The 15,465-nt window shown below is 41.2% G+C and overlaps 1 protein-coding gene across 1 annotated transcript in view; it reads right to left on the bottom strand.

The window, feature by feature from the left end:
- Positions 1-8,755: 8,755 nt before the first annotated feature.
- LOC109474405 (scavenger receptor cysteine-rich domain superfamily protein-like) overlaps positions 8,756-15,465 on the bottom strand; it is a 25,108-nt gene continuing 18,398 nt past the window's right edge. Inside the window, exons 5-7 of the mRNA XM_019774701.1 lie at positions 14,365-14,673; positions 10,509-10,737; positions 8,756-8,813 (exon numbers count right to left, since the gene is read on the bottom strand). Of these exons, the coding sequence (XP_019630260.1) occupies positions 8,756-8,813; positions 10,509-10,737; positions 14,365-14,673 (596 nt within the window). The remainder of the gene's footprint in view (positions 8,814-10,508; positions 10,738-14,364; positions 14,674-15,465) is intronic.

The raw sequence follows: 15,465 nt of genomic DNA, 5'->3' as shown, positions 1-15,465 counted from the left end.
ACGTCGCTGCAAGTGTTGCTTAACGCATCAAAGACTTTTCTGTTTGGTAGCCCCGTGAACAGTGGCAAGTCTTCCTCTGTCATGCTTTCCAGCATCAATGTACGCTGCATGGTTTTGGTGCACAATGACTCGTTCTCTTTTAGCTTTTCTTTCAGATACTCCACTTCCGTCATTGGGCCCTGCATAGATCTGGTCTCTATATAGTCATGGTCAATTTCTTCATCTGCTATCTCTTTGCTACCACTAGTAAGCTTTGCCGGTCTCCCCTTGCTTGCAGCTACAGCTTGGGATCCGGACTTTGAATATTTCTTCTTACCACGACTTGACAGTGACTCGCAGTGTGCTGAGGCTGCCTTCATTGCACTTCTGGTGGTACGTTTCTTCGGGCTCAGCCCTCCTGTCCCACCCAGGAACAACGTTGGCAGGTACCCAGGAGATCCAACTGTGTCTGTCTTCACACCTGCAGTGAAATATATATGGGCACACTCTAAGTAAACATTTCCATTTTAAGAAATTTAAGAATTCAACACAGTACTAACTTGGGATTACAAAGTTAAATTACATGTGTAAATTATCTAGAGCACTTATTATTTCTGCTTGAAAATGAAAAGAAAGCAAGTTATACTTTGACATGTACATGTTATCACGATACATATGGTTAAATAGCAATAATTTGACCAAGGAGGTTATATAGTGACTTGATCCATATTATGTGACAGAGGCTAAACTGAATTCCAATTTAGTTTTTTGTGTGAATAAGATGTCATGAATATGTACTATAAACATTACTTACCCCCCACAAAATGGTCACTGCAAATTCGGCTGTACTTTGTTGGCGTCCAATTCTTTCTTGGTATCCTTGACATCCAGGACCATATTAGCCTCCCCTTGTCGGTCAGAGGAAACCTGTAATAGGACCTTTTCAGGCCCAGGGCCTTGTCCCTGCCCGCGCTGTGAGAGCAACCCATTGCGGAGCAAAAGGACCCGGAATACTTCACCTGTAATAAAACCACATCATTAGTTACTCATGTTATGCTATTTGTGCATATTTCATAATTCTGGATCTATAACAGAGGGGAAATATGCGCTCGGGCTATAGCCGCTGCGTCTTCTCGGCTGTACGTCCATGTCTTCTCGCTGCCTCCCCTGCTTACGGCCTTACCAGCCCTCTGACGTACTTTAAAAGTACTTGAACATGTCATTTCCACAATACTAAAGTATTTCATTGGGGCAAATCGGATGTACGACTACCAGTTGGGTGTTAAACCCCGTTGCGAGGAATTTAATAAAAAGCAGGAGGCGATTTTTCGCCGGCCGCTTGCCGTAGGTGTTAACCGGCAACCGGCTTTTTTCGCCGGCAGGGGGCTACGGTGGATATCGGCATTAGTTTCGGTCCTAAGCATAAGACACCACACAGATTTTACTCCCTCCGACATATTCAGTTTAATTAACGAAGGAAAGCTTCACATGAGTACGAACCTGCAATGTACTGCTGCTGGTGCCGGCCGGCGAAAACTTGCAGACGACGTTTCCCGGTACGGACGCCATTGTTGTTTGTTTACCTCTCCAGCGCGCGTTGCATTATGGGATTACGTAAGGGGGCGAATAGCACTTTTGGCCCTTTTTTGGCCTGAAATAGCCATTTAAGTCCCCTAAATGAGTCATTTGGAAGTGGTGTATGCCAAATATGTGACTGCTATTCTGTAGACACATCTTCAAGGTACCCTTATACCGAATTTCAGATCATTTGGTTGTAAAACCAGCGCTCAGGATCCAAAAATCCATTTTTTTGTCGAAAAATGCCCCAAAAAACCTTCATAAAAATTTTTCAAAGGCATGTATCAAAAAAACCTCCTTGCCAAATTTCAGGTCATTTGACTAAAAAATGACAGAGTTGAATCCCTTTGACTGTGTGGCAGGAGGAGGAGAAGAAGAAACATGAGAGAACACAATATATTTCATCCATACCATGGTATGGACTGAAATATAATGACTTGCTAGGTAGAAATTTACGAATTGCCTTCCAGATTCCAGTTTGGCCCCCCTCGGATCCCAGGATTATTGACTGAGAGGCATTAACTTTTTTAGCCATCCTGCCCATGTAGTTAACCCTGTTCTTCATTACCTTGTAGTTAGCAAGGTCCTCACTAGTACCAGAGCGCTTTCCCTGTCGATACATGTAATCTCTTAGGTTAATGAAATGGCGTAGGTCCTTAGTCAGCCAAGGTGCAGGTGTACCTCTTATTTTCATTTTCTTAATGGGAGCATGTAAGTTGGCTACGTTGCTTACCAAGTCCTGCCATGTTTCCAGTTGTTCATCTACGGTAGGAAGGGTGTCTAAGGTGTGCCATGGTACCTGTGCTAAGTCATGCTTGAATTTCTCTTCATTGAAAGATTTGTATACCCTTCTGCTTGTGACTGTGGGTTGTGACTTAGGGCTCCTGCTTCTATGGTAAGTATAGACCATGGTGTGATCACTAAAGCCCCCCTCATATGTCCACTGGTTGTGTAGGTGTGCTTTGTCGTTCGTTAAGATGACGTCTATTGAAGTGCTGGAAGTGTCAGTAACTCTAGTTGGTGAAGATATGAAGGTTGTCCATCTGGTGCAACATACATAAGAATCGTAGCTTGCCTATTTGGCCTGTGTTGTCATTGGTTGACCAGTCACAATTTAAATCTCCCATTACAATGACATCTTTATCCTCGTCACTAACTTTCAGCATGCATTCATCAAATTTCTCAAAGAACTCATGATCATCGGATGGAGGGCGGTACATACTACTAATCAATATTTTCTTACGAGAAGGTGGAATTAGTTCAGCCCATACGGCCTCAAGGCCAGGGATTTCTAAGTCTGGGCGAGCTCTAAAGGGAATTTTGTTAGAAATATAAAGTGCAACACCGCCTCCGTGCCGACTCCCACGGTCATTTCTAAGTACGTTGTATGAATCAATGGAGACAAGCGCATCAGTGATACTATCATCCAACATTGTCTCAGTCGCAGCGAAAATGTCAGTTTTACTACTATCAAGAAAAGCTTCTAGCTGGGGTTTCTTTCTTACAAGACTCCGAATATTCTGATGTGCAAATAAGAGGCCTTTACATTTTGACTTCAGCGGTACATCGACCAATAAGTCGTCAGTATCGATGGGAAGACCGTCGACTACAGACAAGTTTTCCACAGCAGAGCATACATGACATAGCCAATTATCGATCGTATTGTTTACGTCAGTTACGGATACACAGTTCGTGTGAAACTGGGTTTCAAATAAGTTACAACAAATTCCTTTGCCTACCCTTTGGAGACATACTCCACACGGAAACCTTGCAGCCCGAGGTCCAGGGTTGGGGGAGACATCGCCGGATAACAGTATGGCTAGGCAGGAGAGTAGATTCAGCACTCGTGTGATCTTTCCGGTACCAGGTGCCGATTTTCCTAGGAGCTTTACTCCGTATAAGCCAGGGTTCACTCTTGTGTTGTCGGTATTCAGAGTCAGCCAGGTACCGGTATCAAGGTCTAGCTTGTTTAAAGTCCTATCCCACTTGGGTACAGTAGTAGGGCGCGGCAAAAGCGCCAATAGTAGTACAGTCACAATTAATGCTTTGGGGATGCCGAGTACGACAGTGCCCCTCACAGCAGTAGCGAAACCGTGGATTATTATCCTTACAGGTATTGATAGCATACACACATAGCAAAAATGACTGCAGAGGTGTGGTCCTAAATGGGCGTTTGACTCCTCCTCTCAAAGTTTACTTAGACTGTCCAAAAAAAGACAAAAAGGTAATGCAGACCGCAGGTAAATACTTATCTTTCCATCAATGAGGGTTTCAGCATCGGATGATAAAGTTTTAGAGAGATTTTCAGCGGATTAAAGACACTAAGAACTAAGAGGAATCAAAAGGCAACCATCTTGGATCGCATTGATATGCAAATTTTCACCGTTCATTAACGACATCTGGCGAAACACTTTAAAAGTGAAGGATGTTCATGAAAACGATGCAGAGATCGATGTTGTAATAAAATCAAAGAACGTGTTTATAAGCACTTTAATCCTTGCAAAGATGAGGCCATAAGCGTGTGAGCCTGTGAGGACGGTATCATTGGGTCCTACAATAAGCCGAAGCCTAAACCTCTGTTTATGTGAAACTGTTTCTCACTTCTTACTTCACTGCCCAGCTTACACTTATCAGCGTCGGCTTCTCTTCGGCCAACTTTCAAGGGTGGTGGGACACATTTTGGACGTAAATTCTCTGTCTGATTATTCTTTAGAACATCTTTAACTTTACGGATCATCCTTTTGCAGTTTTGAAACTAATTGTAAAATTAGGAGCTTTACTCAGAATTTCATAATCAAAAGTGGTCGTTTTGTATCTGATTGATCTCTTTGACTTTACTTATTCTCCTCGTGTTCTATCAGTAATTCTACGGGATAGGGGTTGGGACTTGCGCTCGTTGAATTCCATTTACTAAACCCCAATTAATTTGTTTCGATTTTTTATATTTATCTATTAGTCCAGGTAATATCTCTGTTTAATCATTTTGTATAGATGGCACTGTTAATATAAGTTTTATGGAACTTGAGTTTGACGCTATCTTGTATATATTTCTGTTATTGCTGTTTTAATGCAAAAAACTGTAACGTATTTTTTTGTCGCTACCTCCACCAACGCAAGCGACAGAAAAAACGGGGCATAACAGTTATATAGAAAAGAAACAATCCTCCCAGCCAACTTTTGCTTGGAGAGTATGTTTGAATAGCTCTCCACGAAACTCAGTGTCATATAAGTGACCATAAATCTTGCTGTTAGTCAAGGGGACGATACTTCATCAGATTTGCCAAAAAAAGAATACGAACCTTGTAATTTTCCTAAACTATTTGACATACTAGTATATAGATGGCACAAGAAATATTTGATTTGGTGTCTGTATCTGTAACGTTATAACCTGTATAACCGCCCTTCGGCGTAACACACAAGCGTATCGGTATCAATCAATGGTACGTGGGGCAAAGAAAAGTTTCATCATGAAGGCATCGATTTTTCGTAACTCTATAAGTAAAGTTTCGGTATTGTCATTTTAAGGACAAATCTGTCCAAGCCTGATATCATTTGAACTGACTTTGTCTTCAACTCTGAAAGCAGGTCAATTTAACTTGTCAGTGTGTAAGTGAACAAGGCAGTTATCTTCAACACACCCAAAAGTAACGAATGAATGAATAATGGATGATTTTAGCTTTCTTTGTCACTAGAAAGTTACAATAACTAACCACACATCAAATTGTAAACAAATCCACAATGTGAGTTACACGTGCGAGCACACAAACGGAAACCCGTGGGAACACACAAACGGAAACCCGTGCGAACACACAAACGGAAACCCGTGGGAACACACAAACGGAAACCCGTGGGAACACACAAACGGAAAACCGTGGGAACACACAAACGGAAACCCGTGGGAACACACAAACGGAAACCCGTGGGAACACACAAACGGAAACCCGTGGGAACACACATACAGATGTACAGATTGACATGATCAACCATTACTGAACAAAAATATATAGAATACAATACATTGCATGGGTAGAGAATGAGTAAACGTTGACTACTACAAGTGTAAACTACTGCCATAACCAAAACTCAAAACAGTCTGCTTTCTTTGTTCACGTTCTCAAACGTTCTACCACTTTCGCCTTATGAGTAAAGTTGTCCTTCGTCTTAATCCTGTGGATCTTGAGCCACTTTTTGTCCTCTTTGGCGTCTCTTGGCGCAGAAGTACATCAACCCGCCACACATACACAACACTACAGCACAGCCTACACAGACCACTGCGATGAGGAGCGGCGTGTTGTAATTCCAACCGGTAGGTTTAGCAGCCTCCCCTAATGCAGAATAAGGATTTGTACTTCTAGCAATTATTGTGATTGGAACAACCACCTGAAAGAAAATGGATGCAGAGGAAACCAGGTGGGTGACTCAGAATTTCTGAGTTTAATGTTTGCAGACGATCTAGCACTATGTGCAGACTCCGTAGTGGGTCTACAGCGGGTTTTAAACGTATTAAACTTTTATTTCCATAAATGGAAACTAGCAATAAATCAGGAGAAGACTAAGGTGATGGTCTTCCGGCTTTATTCCTGTTGGAAACAAATCTTGCTAAATTTGATGAGTTACCCCCTGATTTGACGTTTCAATTGTTTGACACACTAATCCTTCCGATCATGATGTACTGCTGTGAACTATGGGGATTTCATAAAGCTAATCAACTAGAAATTTTACACACCAAATTTTGTAAATTTTTCCTAGCTGTCAAGACAGTCCACACCTAATACGGCAGTGAGAGGGGAGCTTGGTAGACATTCCCTCGGTGTTCTGAGACGAATTAGAATTGTCAAATTTTGGCTGAAATTATTAGAAATGAATGACAATACATACTCTAAAATGTTACAATATGTTATTTGAATGAGAACAGGTGGGCAGGGGAGATTAGGTAAGCAACGTACGTGATTTATTGCTCAGTGTTGACCTACGTGAAGCATGGCTCGAACAAAGTGTGGGCAATAAAGAAACATTTCTTGGAATTCTCAAAAAACGACTGATAAAACAGGCAATCGATTATTGGGAAAATGATATCACAACCAATCACAGCCTGACCACCTACAGCATGGTAAAAACCAGATTTGTGGTTGAAAATTATCTTAAAGTAATAATTAATCTTCACCACAGACAGGCGATAGCGTGGTTGAGATGCTCGGCACATACATTGAATATAGAAAAGGGAAGACATACAAAAACAGAGAAAGGGGAAAGAGTATGACAACTATGTGGAGAAGGGGTGATAGAAGATGAATATCACTTTGTACATGAATGCCCCTTCTACAGCACGCTAAGAAAGCGACTTCTTCCCGATATTTACGCAAAGAGCCCTGATCCCCACAAATTTAAAGCTTTGTTAGCCGGTCCAACTGTATCCCTTACAAGACAGTTGGGAGAGTATCTGTACATGTACACAGCATTCGAAACAACAGATAAGTCCTTGAAATGATAGTTATTAATTAGTAGGCCTAGGCATCATTGTAAATTTGTCTTATATTCTGGTCATGCTTAATATTTTGTATTTATTTGTACAGATGTTTTACCAAATGTATTTATTGTATTTAGTGTGATATTAAAGTATCTTGTTTGTTTTAATTAATTACAATTTTAAAACTGTATTGCTGTGGTCCCAGGTAGCCAACAAGCAACGACATAAAGTTCAAGTATTGAAGAAGAACAAGAGGCAACAAGCAATGTTGCAATATGTTCTTGTATAAAAAAAGGTACAAACTTATACAGCTAACGAATGATGAAGACTGTCACCCGTACCTGCTAGGCTTGTCGTCTGGTTATTGGTGTTCTGAGGACCAGTTGTTCCTGAAGGAGTTGGCCGTTGTGCCGTCTGGTCGGCAGTGTACTGAGAACCAGTTGTCCCTGGAAGAGTTGACCGTTGTGTCGTCTGGTCGGCAGTGTACTGAGAACCAGTTGTCCCTCGAAGAGTTGACCGTTGTGTCGTCTGATCCGTAGTGTGCTGAGAACCAGTTGTTCCTGGAAGAGTTGACCGTGGTGCCGTCTGATCGGCAGTGTACTGAGAACCAGTTGTCCCTGGAAGAGTTGACCGTGGTGCCGTCTGATCGGCAGTGTACTGATAAGCAGTTGTTCCTGGAAGAGTTGACCGTGGTGCCGTCTGATCGGCAGTGTACTGATAAGCAGTTGTTCCTGGAAGAGTTGGCCATTGTGTCGTCTGGTCCGTAGTGTACTGAGAACCAGTTGTCGTGGGTATCTCAGTAGTTTGCTGGCTTGCATCTGGAATTTCAAGAAACTCGACTCGTCATCCAACCAAAACCACAAACATAGGGCTCTTAATACCCAGAAGTTGACACTCACGATGCAAACTCTTGTCATTAACAGTTATCATTAAGAGTCATTGCACGAGAAAACCAGGCAATGGCCGGAACATGGGGGTCAGCCAAATCCGCTCATATTTTGTATGTGGGATAGGTATGGGGAAGTATTAACAGCCATATGATTAAAACTCCCTGGGTGTGTTTTGTATCAGAGTTCTGGAGACCCCCTTGGAGACCCTCAAAATCCTCCAGATTTCTTATCAAAATTATGAAAATTGCGATCGCTGCCCCGCAATTTCTATCAGAGAAAACAATATTGGTGTTTGATTTCCATATATACCTATGTCTTACGTCTTTCATAACAAAATTTGGGACTTGGGCATTGATGTTTAAAGGGTGTACATGGGGGTTGAAAGAACCATTAAAAGCAGAATTTAGGCATCTTTAAATTTTAGTCATTTTTATGAGGCATTAACTCCGACTCACAGTGGCTTTGGTGAACACTTTTACTTTTTCTGGATAGAGGAACATCTACTTAGTAAAAAACAATTGTCATTGACGTGGGACACACATACTGGGAGTCGTGGGAGGAGGGTCTTTTGGGGGATTTTTCGTTTTTTAAAAAATGGTTCAAGAAGCAATGGCATGTGATTGCACAGAGAGATTTAGCCGGATCTTTACCCAACTGAATAAAAACTATGTAGATGCAAAGAAAGTCATGTGGGCTCTGCATGGGGAATTTGTGGATGCTTGAAATAGAATTATGTTCAGTTTGTACATATTTTTTCCCAATTGTCGATACTATTTTTTGGCTGGATTGATTATTGAAATACAGTGGCATTAATAGCTATTATCTAGGAAGGCCTCAATGATCAGAGGCTCTGTATGGGGGTTAGGAGGACACTAGTCATGTCAGCTGGGTGCTGAAAGCTAAGAAACACGTTTAGACAGTTTACACCTAAAATGCTTTATTTAATCTGTTCATCAGCTAAAAGGTAAGCTTTTGCATTTCACTGTACATAAAATATGCCATTTACAATAAAAACGGATTCCATATTGGGGGTAATAAAACACCATGATGATAATTCCATGACGTATTTAAAGATTGTAAAAAACTGTTTAAAATCAAATACTTCAACTGGTCAATAAGAAGTATGTATGACGATAAGAATATAATAACTACTTTAAAGAGACAAAAACGGGCTCTACATTGGAGTCATAGATATTCTTAAGATAGCACATAGATTAGTTGTACATGATTTCATCTACTTTCCCCTTCTCATACAATTTCCTTGTTAAGTCCAGTTGCACATCAATAATGCAATCCATAACGTTAACATTAAAACAAACCTGTCTCTGTGTTAGTAGGGCAGAGACACTCAATACTTTTTAGGACCTAAATGCCTTGTTCACCTAAAACTTTCTCATTTTATAACAAAAGAATAAAATCACCCCATTTCTACACAACAAAAGATACTTGAACACTAATGACATAAAGATTCAGTTGATAAACAAGAAAACAAGTTTATAATGCAATTTTGGCATTCACGATATACATTTAACTGCTGTTAGAGCCTTAGTTCTTACAATACATACACTGTAGTACGTCATAGAGCACCAAGAACATACATAAACTAGTTTACACATGAACAGGACTGAACAATGCTATCCAATGGTCCTACAGTATGTATGAGGCTTTCCTTGACACTGTACCTGTCACAGGCAGATGGAATGTAATGCTTGTGGGGTCGTGTGGTGTAGTGGCAGAGTGCGCTACTCGGAACCTAGAGGTCCCGGGTTCGAGTCCTGACATGCCACCGATCTTGTGCCCTTGGGAAAGGCACTTAACACGACTTTCCTCACTTCGCTCAGGTGTAAATGAGTATTTTCCTGTCATGTATTCGTCCCCTGTAGGTGGCGGCATTAATATAAGTTGAAAAAACTTGAGTGTGCCGTCACCACGTCTGGTGATTATATGTTGGAATAAAAAAAAGGCAGATGGAAATGTTCTTTGATATTTCGCAGTTCTTTCAGCTTGAATGTTTTGAGACCCCTTGTCTTTGCAGCCTCACATATATTTATGCTTTCAAACATAAGAGGATGGCTGTAGGCAATGTTCTGATATTTTTTGCACGCAATGTCTGCCACTCCGCTTCCACTTCCAAAGNTTCAATGTCCTCATGGGTGACAGAGTCTGGGCTTTCTTGACGTCTCTGTGCAGCTGACAGCCTCGCAAAGTACTACTGATCTGCTTTGCGCTCCTCAAATTCGCTAGGCTCGAACAACAGCTCCCAATCCTTNGGACAGACACAACAAAACCCAGAAAAAGACGGGAATCAAATTGTGACCCTTGACCTGTAATAGGGGACCGTCCATTCTTCAACAAGGCAGGGGTGACACGTATTCTTCCGTGCAGCGAGCGTTCGTTGCGCGCAGCGAGGTCGCCGAGGAATCTCTTTCTGTGCAGGCGTGAGGAAGCTCTTGGCAGGCACGACGCAGGTATTCGTGCGCAGACGAGGAAGCTCTTTGCAGAGATGACGCAGGTATACGTGCAGTCGACGCAGGTGTGCGCGCAGGCGACGCAGGTGTGCGCGCAGACGACGCAGGTGTGTCCTTGTCGGCCACGGTATCTCGGAACCATCGCACGCTACACCGTCCAGCCAGTTCTGCCCAGACCCCTGCCCGAAGGCTGCCCTTACACGAACTCCTGTTGCACCGGGATATCCAAGATGACGACAGACCACGTGGGCGTCTTTCAGCAGCCAATCATCGTCACAGACGGTCCCCCATTGTCCGTCATGGAACACCTCCACTCTGCCTTCATTGGAGGAATTTCCACCCACAAGTCGGATATCTAAAGGCAAAGAAAAGAAAGATTATTAACAACTAGTTTTACTGAATAACTGTCCAGGTTGTATATTCAGTCACTGTTCCTCATATAAAGTACACCCTGTGCAAAACGGACTAGAAACCCCGACACCGAGAGCATGTACTAACAGCCCCTTTCCACTGCAGGCTGCGACCACTGAGCGCGACACAATATTTGACAGATCACTCCACGATGTTCGGAGACAAAGAACTATTTTTACGATAGTGTGTTTTACTGTCATTTGCACTGTGCATTATTTTTTCATTACAAAATAAAGCAATGGACAGTTACTACTTAGGCTTAAATTTTAGATGGAAGTTTAATTTAGATAACGGTACGAAAAATGGGATAGCTAGAAACCACTGCGCATGTTTCATGTAAGACATCATGAAATTAACGGGGCGCTCATCCAGGCATGAAACATGTACCGAAACTCAAATTTGTCTCCATAATCATTTTTCGTTCCATGTACTCCAAATCCATTACACTTCATAAAAAAGACAACTGTTATTAAGAATACATCGATTCATCATGTTGCAAACAACTGCGGTTTTGTGTTATTGAAATCTCGCATGATTGTCGACAATTTAATTAAGTCTTCAGCAAGGCATTCTGCTCGATACACAGGTAGAAGCTCTTGGAAATACTTAGGGCATATGGCATTCCTGACAAAGTGCATGTAGTAGATGCGATAAATGTCTTGTATGAAAATACCGTAGCACAATGATACTAGTACTATCACCTGACGGGGACACAGACCTATTTGAAATTGTAGCATGAGTAATACAAGGAGACACCTTGGGTCCATTCATGTTTAAAGTATCATTAGATTATGAGATTGGATACTGATGCATCTGAACAAGTTGGCTTTGTACTTGACCAAGAAGATGTAGGAGGCATCCAGCCGAGCTACTAATAGATACTGACTACGCAGATGACATTGCTCTCGTGTCTAACATCATGATAGAAGCACAGCTATTCTTTGTCGAAGTAGTTGCGTTACTTCAAAGGGCGGTTATACCGGCTATACAGAAACAGAAGGAACAGGGTAATGTTCCAGCTTGACGGATAGGTGAGATATTAAGGCAGAAGAAAAATGATGTGTTCCAGTTCCGTACCTAAAACATAGGGTTGTAGCTATGGGTAAGGGTGATCTTTTCTTATGTTTAGCTCAATGACCTGGACCATTCGGCTGTCAGTGTGGTAACTAGTGAAGTAGTAGACAGTACCAGTTTGAGTGTGGATTCCGAAACAAGGACAGGTGTGTTTGCTTGGGTGTGGATGGTGTTCAGCACCAAGGACATGTGTCTTTGCTTGGGTGCGGATGGTGTTCAGCACCAAGGACAGGTGTGTTTGCTTGAGTCTGGGTGATGTTCAGGTCATTCTGAATTGTTAGTGTGCACGTGAACAAGGTAGTTATCTTCAACGCACCCAAAAGTTACGAATGAACGATGAATGAACTTTGTCTTGTGCTTTATGTGCCCAGCCCAATTTAAAACAAATAATTCAGAAACAGCATAACAAAACTTAGGATTAGTGCCATGGACTCCTTGCAAATTGAAAAAGGTCACCAGCCATGGCCAATTAGAAACTGTGTCCCACGTGCAATAAAGACATTGAAAACAAATTACATTTTATAATAGACTGTCCAATTATGATGAATACCGACAAAGATTGTTACAATATATTACACGTAAGACCGATACTACCTCATACATATACAGAGATATTCAACATACTACTATCATATCCTATCAATATATCCACATATGTAGACCAACTTATACACAATTCGCTGACAAAACGAGAAAATATGATACATTCCTGACACAATATCATATTACTATCAATAGAGTTAGATTAGTATAATTGGTATGTTAACTGATATATATGAAAGCAGAACAGTTAGAAATGTCACTTCTAAATATACTGTTAGAACTGTTAGATATTGTTAGCATCACCAACTTTGTATGTATATTTTGCCAAACGTTGTACCCGTTACATCCGTTGTGCAATAAAGTTATTATATTTCAGTCCATACCATGGTATGGATGAAATATATTGTGTTCTCTCATGTTTCTTCTTCTCCTCCTCCTCCTCCTGCCAAACAGTCAGAGGGATTCAACTCCGCCATCATTCAGCCAAATGACTTGAAATTTGGCATGAAGGTAGAGTGGGCCAATACCCGTAGGCGTTTTTTTCATTTTTTTGATACATGCCTTTGAAAAATTTTTATGAAGTTTTTTTGGGGCATTTTTCGCCAAAAAAATGGATTTTTGTATCCTGAGCCCTGGTTTTACAACCAAATGATCTGAAATTCGGTATAAGGGTACCTTGAACATGTGTCTACAGGATAGCAGTCACATATTTCGCATACACCACTTTCAAATGACTCATTTGGGGGACTTCAATGGCTATTTTCAGCAAAAAAAGGGCCAAAAGTGCTACCCGTTCCATGTTCTATCTAAAGAATGGCCGGTTCCATCCATGGAACACGTGTTCCATTGGGGGTTACCTGAGGTCACATTGCACCTAAGTGGTGCGTAATGACCCACACATTCCATTTTATGTGCCTGAGACCCTCAAAATGTATCAAATCTCATCATTGTTAGTTTTTGCATACCTGTAATAAGATTAGTAAAGCTTTCGTGATTCAAAGTATTTGTTGTTGCATCTTTGTTCTCATATAGCTACTATTTAATTCATTTATTTGAGAACCTTTGCCAGTTTTGCACTGGGGTAAGTTTGGAATAGTCCACTTTTGCGTGGGAGCGAGGGAGATGGACTGAAATATGCTGTATTTGCTCCCAAGCAAATGTCGGCCTTTCTAATTATTATCATTATCATTATACTGTACACCCAAAACTCTAACGAATTTGTGTAACGCTTTAAGGTGCATATGTAACGGTTGGAATAGTCAATAGGCCACCGAGGGTTTGATGAATCGTTTCACAAATCAAACGTTTGTGATCTTTTTACCTAGATAAGACGTAAATCGGTGATATTCCATGATTTCAGCATATCGATTCATTTATACATGTTCATGCATAAGCATCAATTGATGTATCAACCAAGTTCATAACGAATAATCCTAATGTTAGGCGAGATATACATTGTCACCTAGATGCTCTGTGCGACCTTGTGCTCATGTTTATATGTTTACGCGAGGAGGCGTTCATGCATAAGCATCAATAGATGTTTTAACCAAGTTCAGAACGAATAATTCTAATATCAGGCGAGATATACAGTGTCACCTACATGTAAATGCTCTGTGTGACCTTGTGCTCATGTTTGTTTACATGTTTACGCGAGAAGGCGTCCAAAGCACAGACGATTAAGTTGCACCGCATACAAATGAATTTTTCTTTCTTAAACGAATATCTTACGTCGTATATATTTATATAAATTCATAGAGGGCTCATATACAGATCTAGCTGTGCAGTTATAAGATCGGCTTTCCTTTAGCAGCAGACCCACAGAACTAAAAACGCGACACCTGAAACATGACCTCCTTGACGGAGGAACTTAAAAAAAAATTATATATATATATAGAAATATATGTATATATATTTATGTTTGTGTCTGTGTCTGTGTGTTAAACATTGGACATACCACGTTCACAAACTGCTCCAGCATCTTCGCCGTGCTCACAGTTATGTAATCCCCATCCTCCGTGTCCACAGTCAGAAATAGTTGTCTCGGAACCATCGCACCCTACATTGTTCAGCCAGATCTGTCCAGACCCCTGCCCGAAGGCTGCCCTTACACGAGCTTCTGTTGCACCGGGATATCCCAGCTGACGACAGACCACGTGGGCTTCTTCCAGCCCCCAATCATCGTCACAGACGGTCCCCCATTGTCCGTCATGGAACACCTCCACTCTGCCTTCATTGGAGGAATTTCCACCCACAAGTCGGATATCTAAAGGCAAAGAAAAGAAGATTATTACCTTCGCCAAGAAGGTTATGTTTTCAGGGGCGTTCGTGTATGTGTGTGTGTGTGTGTGTCTGTCTGTCTGTCTGTCTGTCTGTCTGTAAACACGATAACTTGAGAAGGCCTGGATGGATTGTCTTGATACTTGGTAGGTGGGTAGGTCTTGATGAGACCTCAAAATGATTAGATTTTGGACCCCCTAGCGGCTTGTTATGGTACTGCAGCTGAACTTCCGGTTTTGATATCTCATGATCTAGACATGCTATGGTGATGAAATTTAGATGGTAGGTAGCTCTTGTGCTGCGGCTTGCTCTGGAACTGCAGGGATAAATTCTTGAAAATATTCAAAAGGGGATAACTCAAGAACCGGTCGACGGATCGTCGTGATTTTTGGTATGTAGGTAGCTTACGTGATGCTTAATATAATTATGTGACAATTATGCAAATATGGATGTAATTTGCATAATTTATGGGGAAATTCTATAAATCAGCTGCATTCCATAATAGGACAATTGAAGCTTGTGACATTGGTAATTGACAACGAGAGAAACACAGGAAGATGTTGATTATGTTAATAATGACTTAATTTGCATAATTAATGAGAAAATTTTATAATTATGTAATGATAACTGCCTTGAATTTCATACTTGTGGTATTTGAAAGTTAAATTGAGGTGAACATCATTAAACATAATTTATTCAAATCAGGACCTCATTTGCATAATTTATTAGGAAATGCTAGAATGCATTCTTTGTTAATATAAGACTGTCTTTTGGTTGA

This window comes from Branchiostoma belcheri, unplaced genomic scaffold (genome assembly GCF_001625305.1).
Source record: "Branchiostoma belcheri isolate BF01 breed outbred unplaced genomic scaffold, Haploidv18h27 scaffold309, whole genome shotgun sequence".
Lineage (NCBI taxonomy): Eukaryota > Metazoa > Chordata > Leptocardii > Amphioxiformes > Branchiostomatidae > Branchiostoma > Branchiostoma belcheri.
The sequence above is the reverse complement of the archived record's forward strand: the minus strand, read 5'-3'. Positions and strand labels throughout refer to the sequence as shown.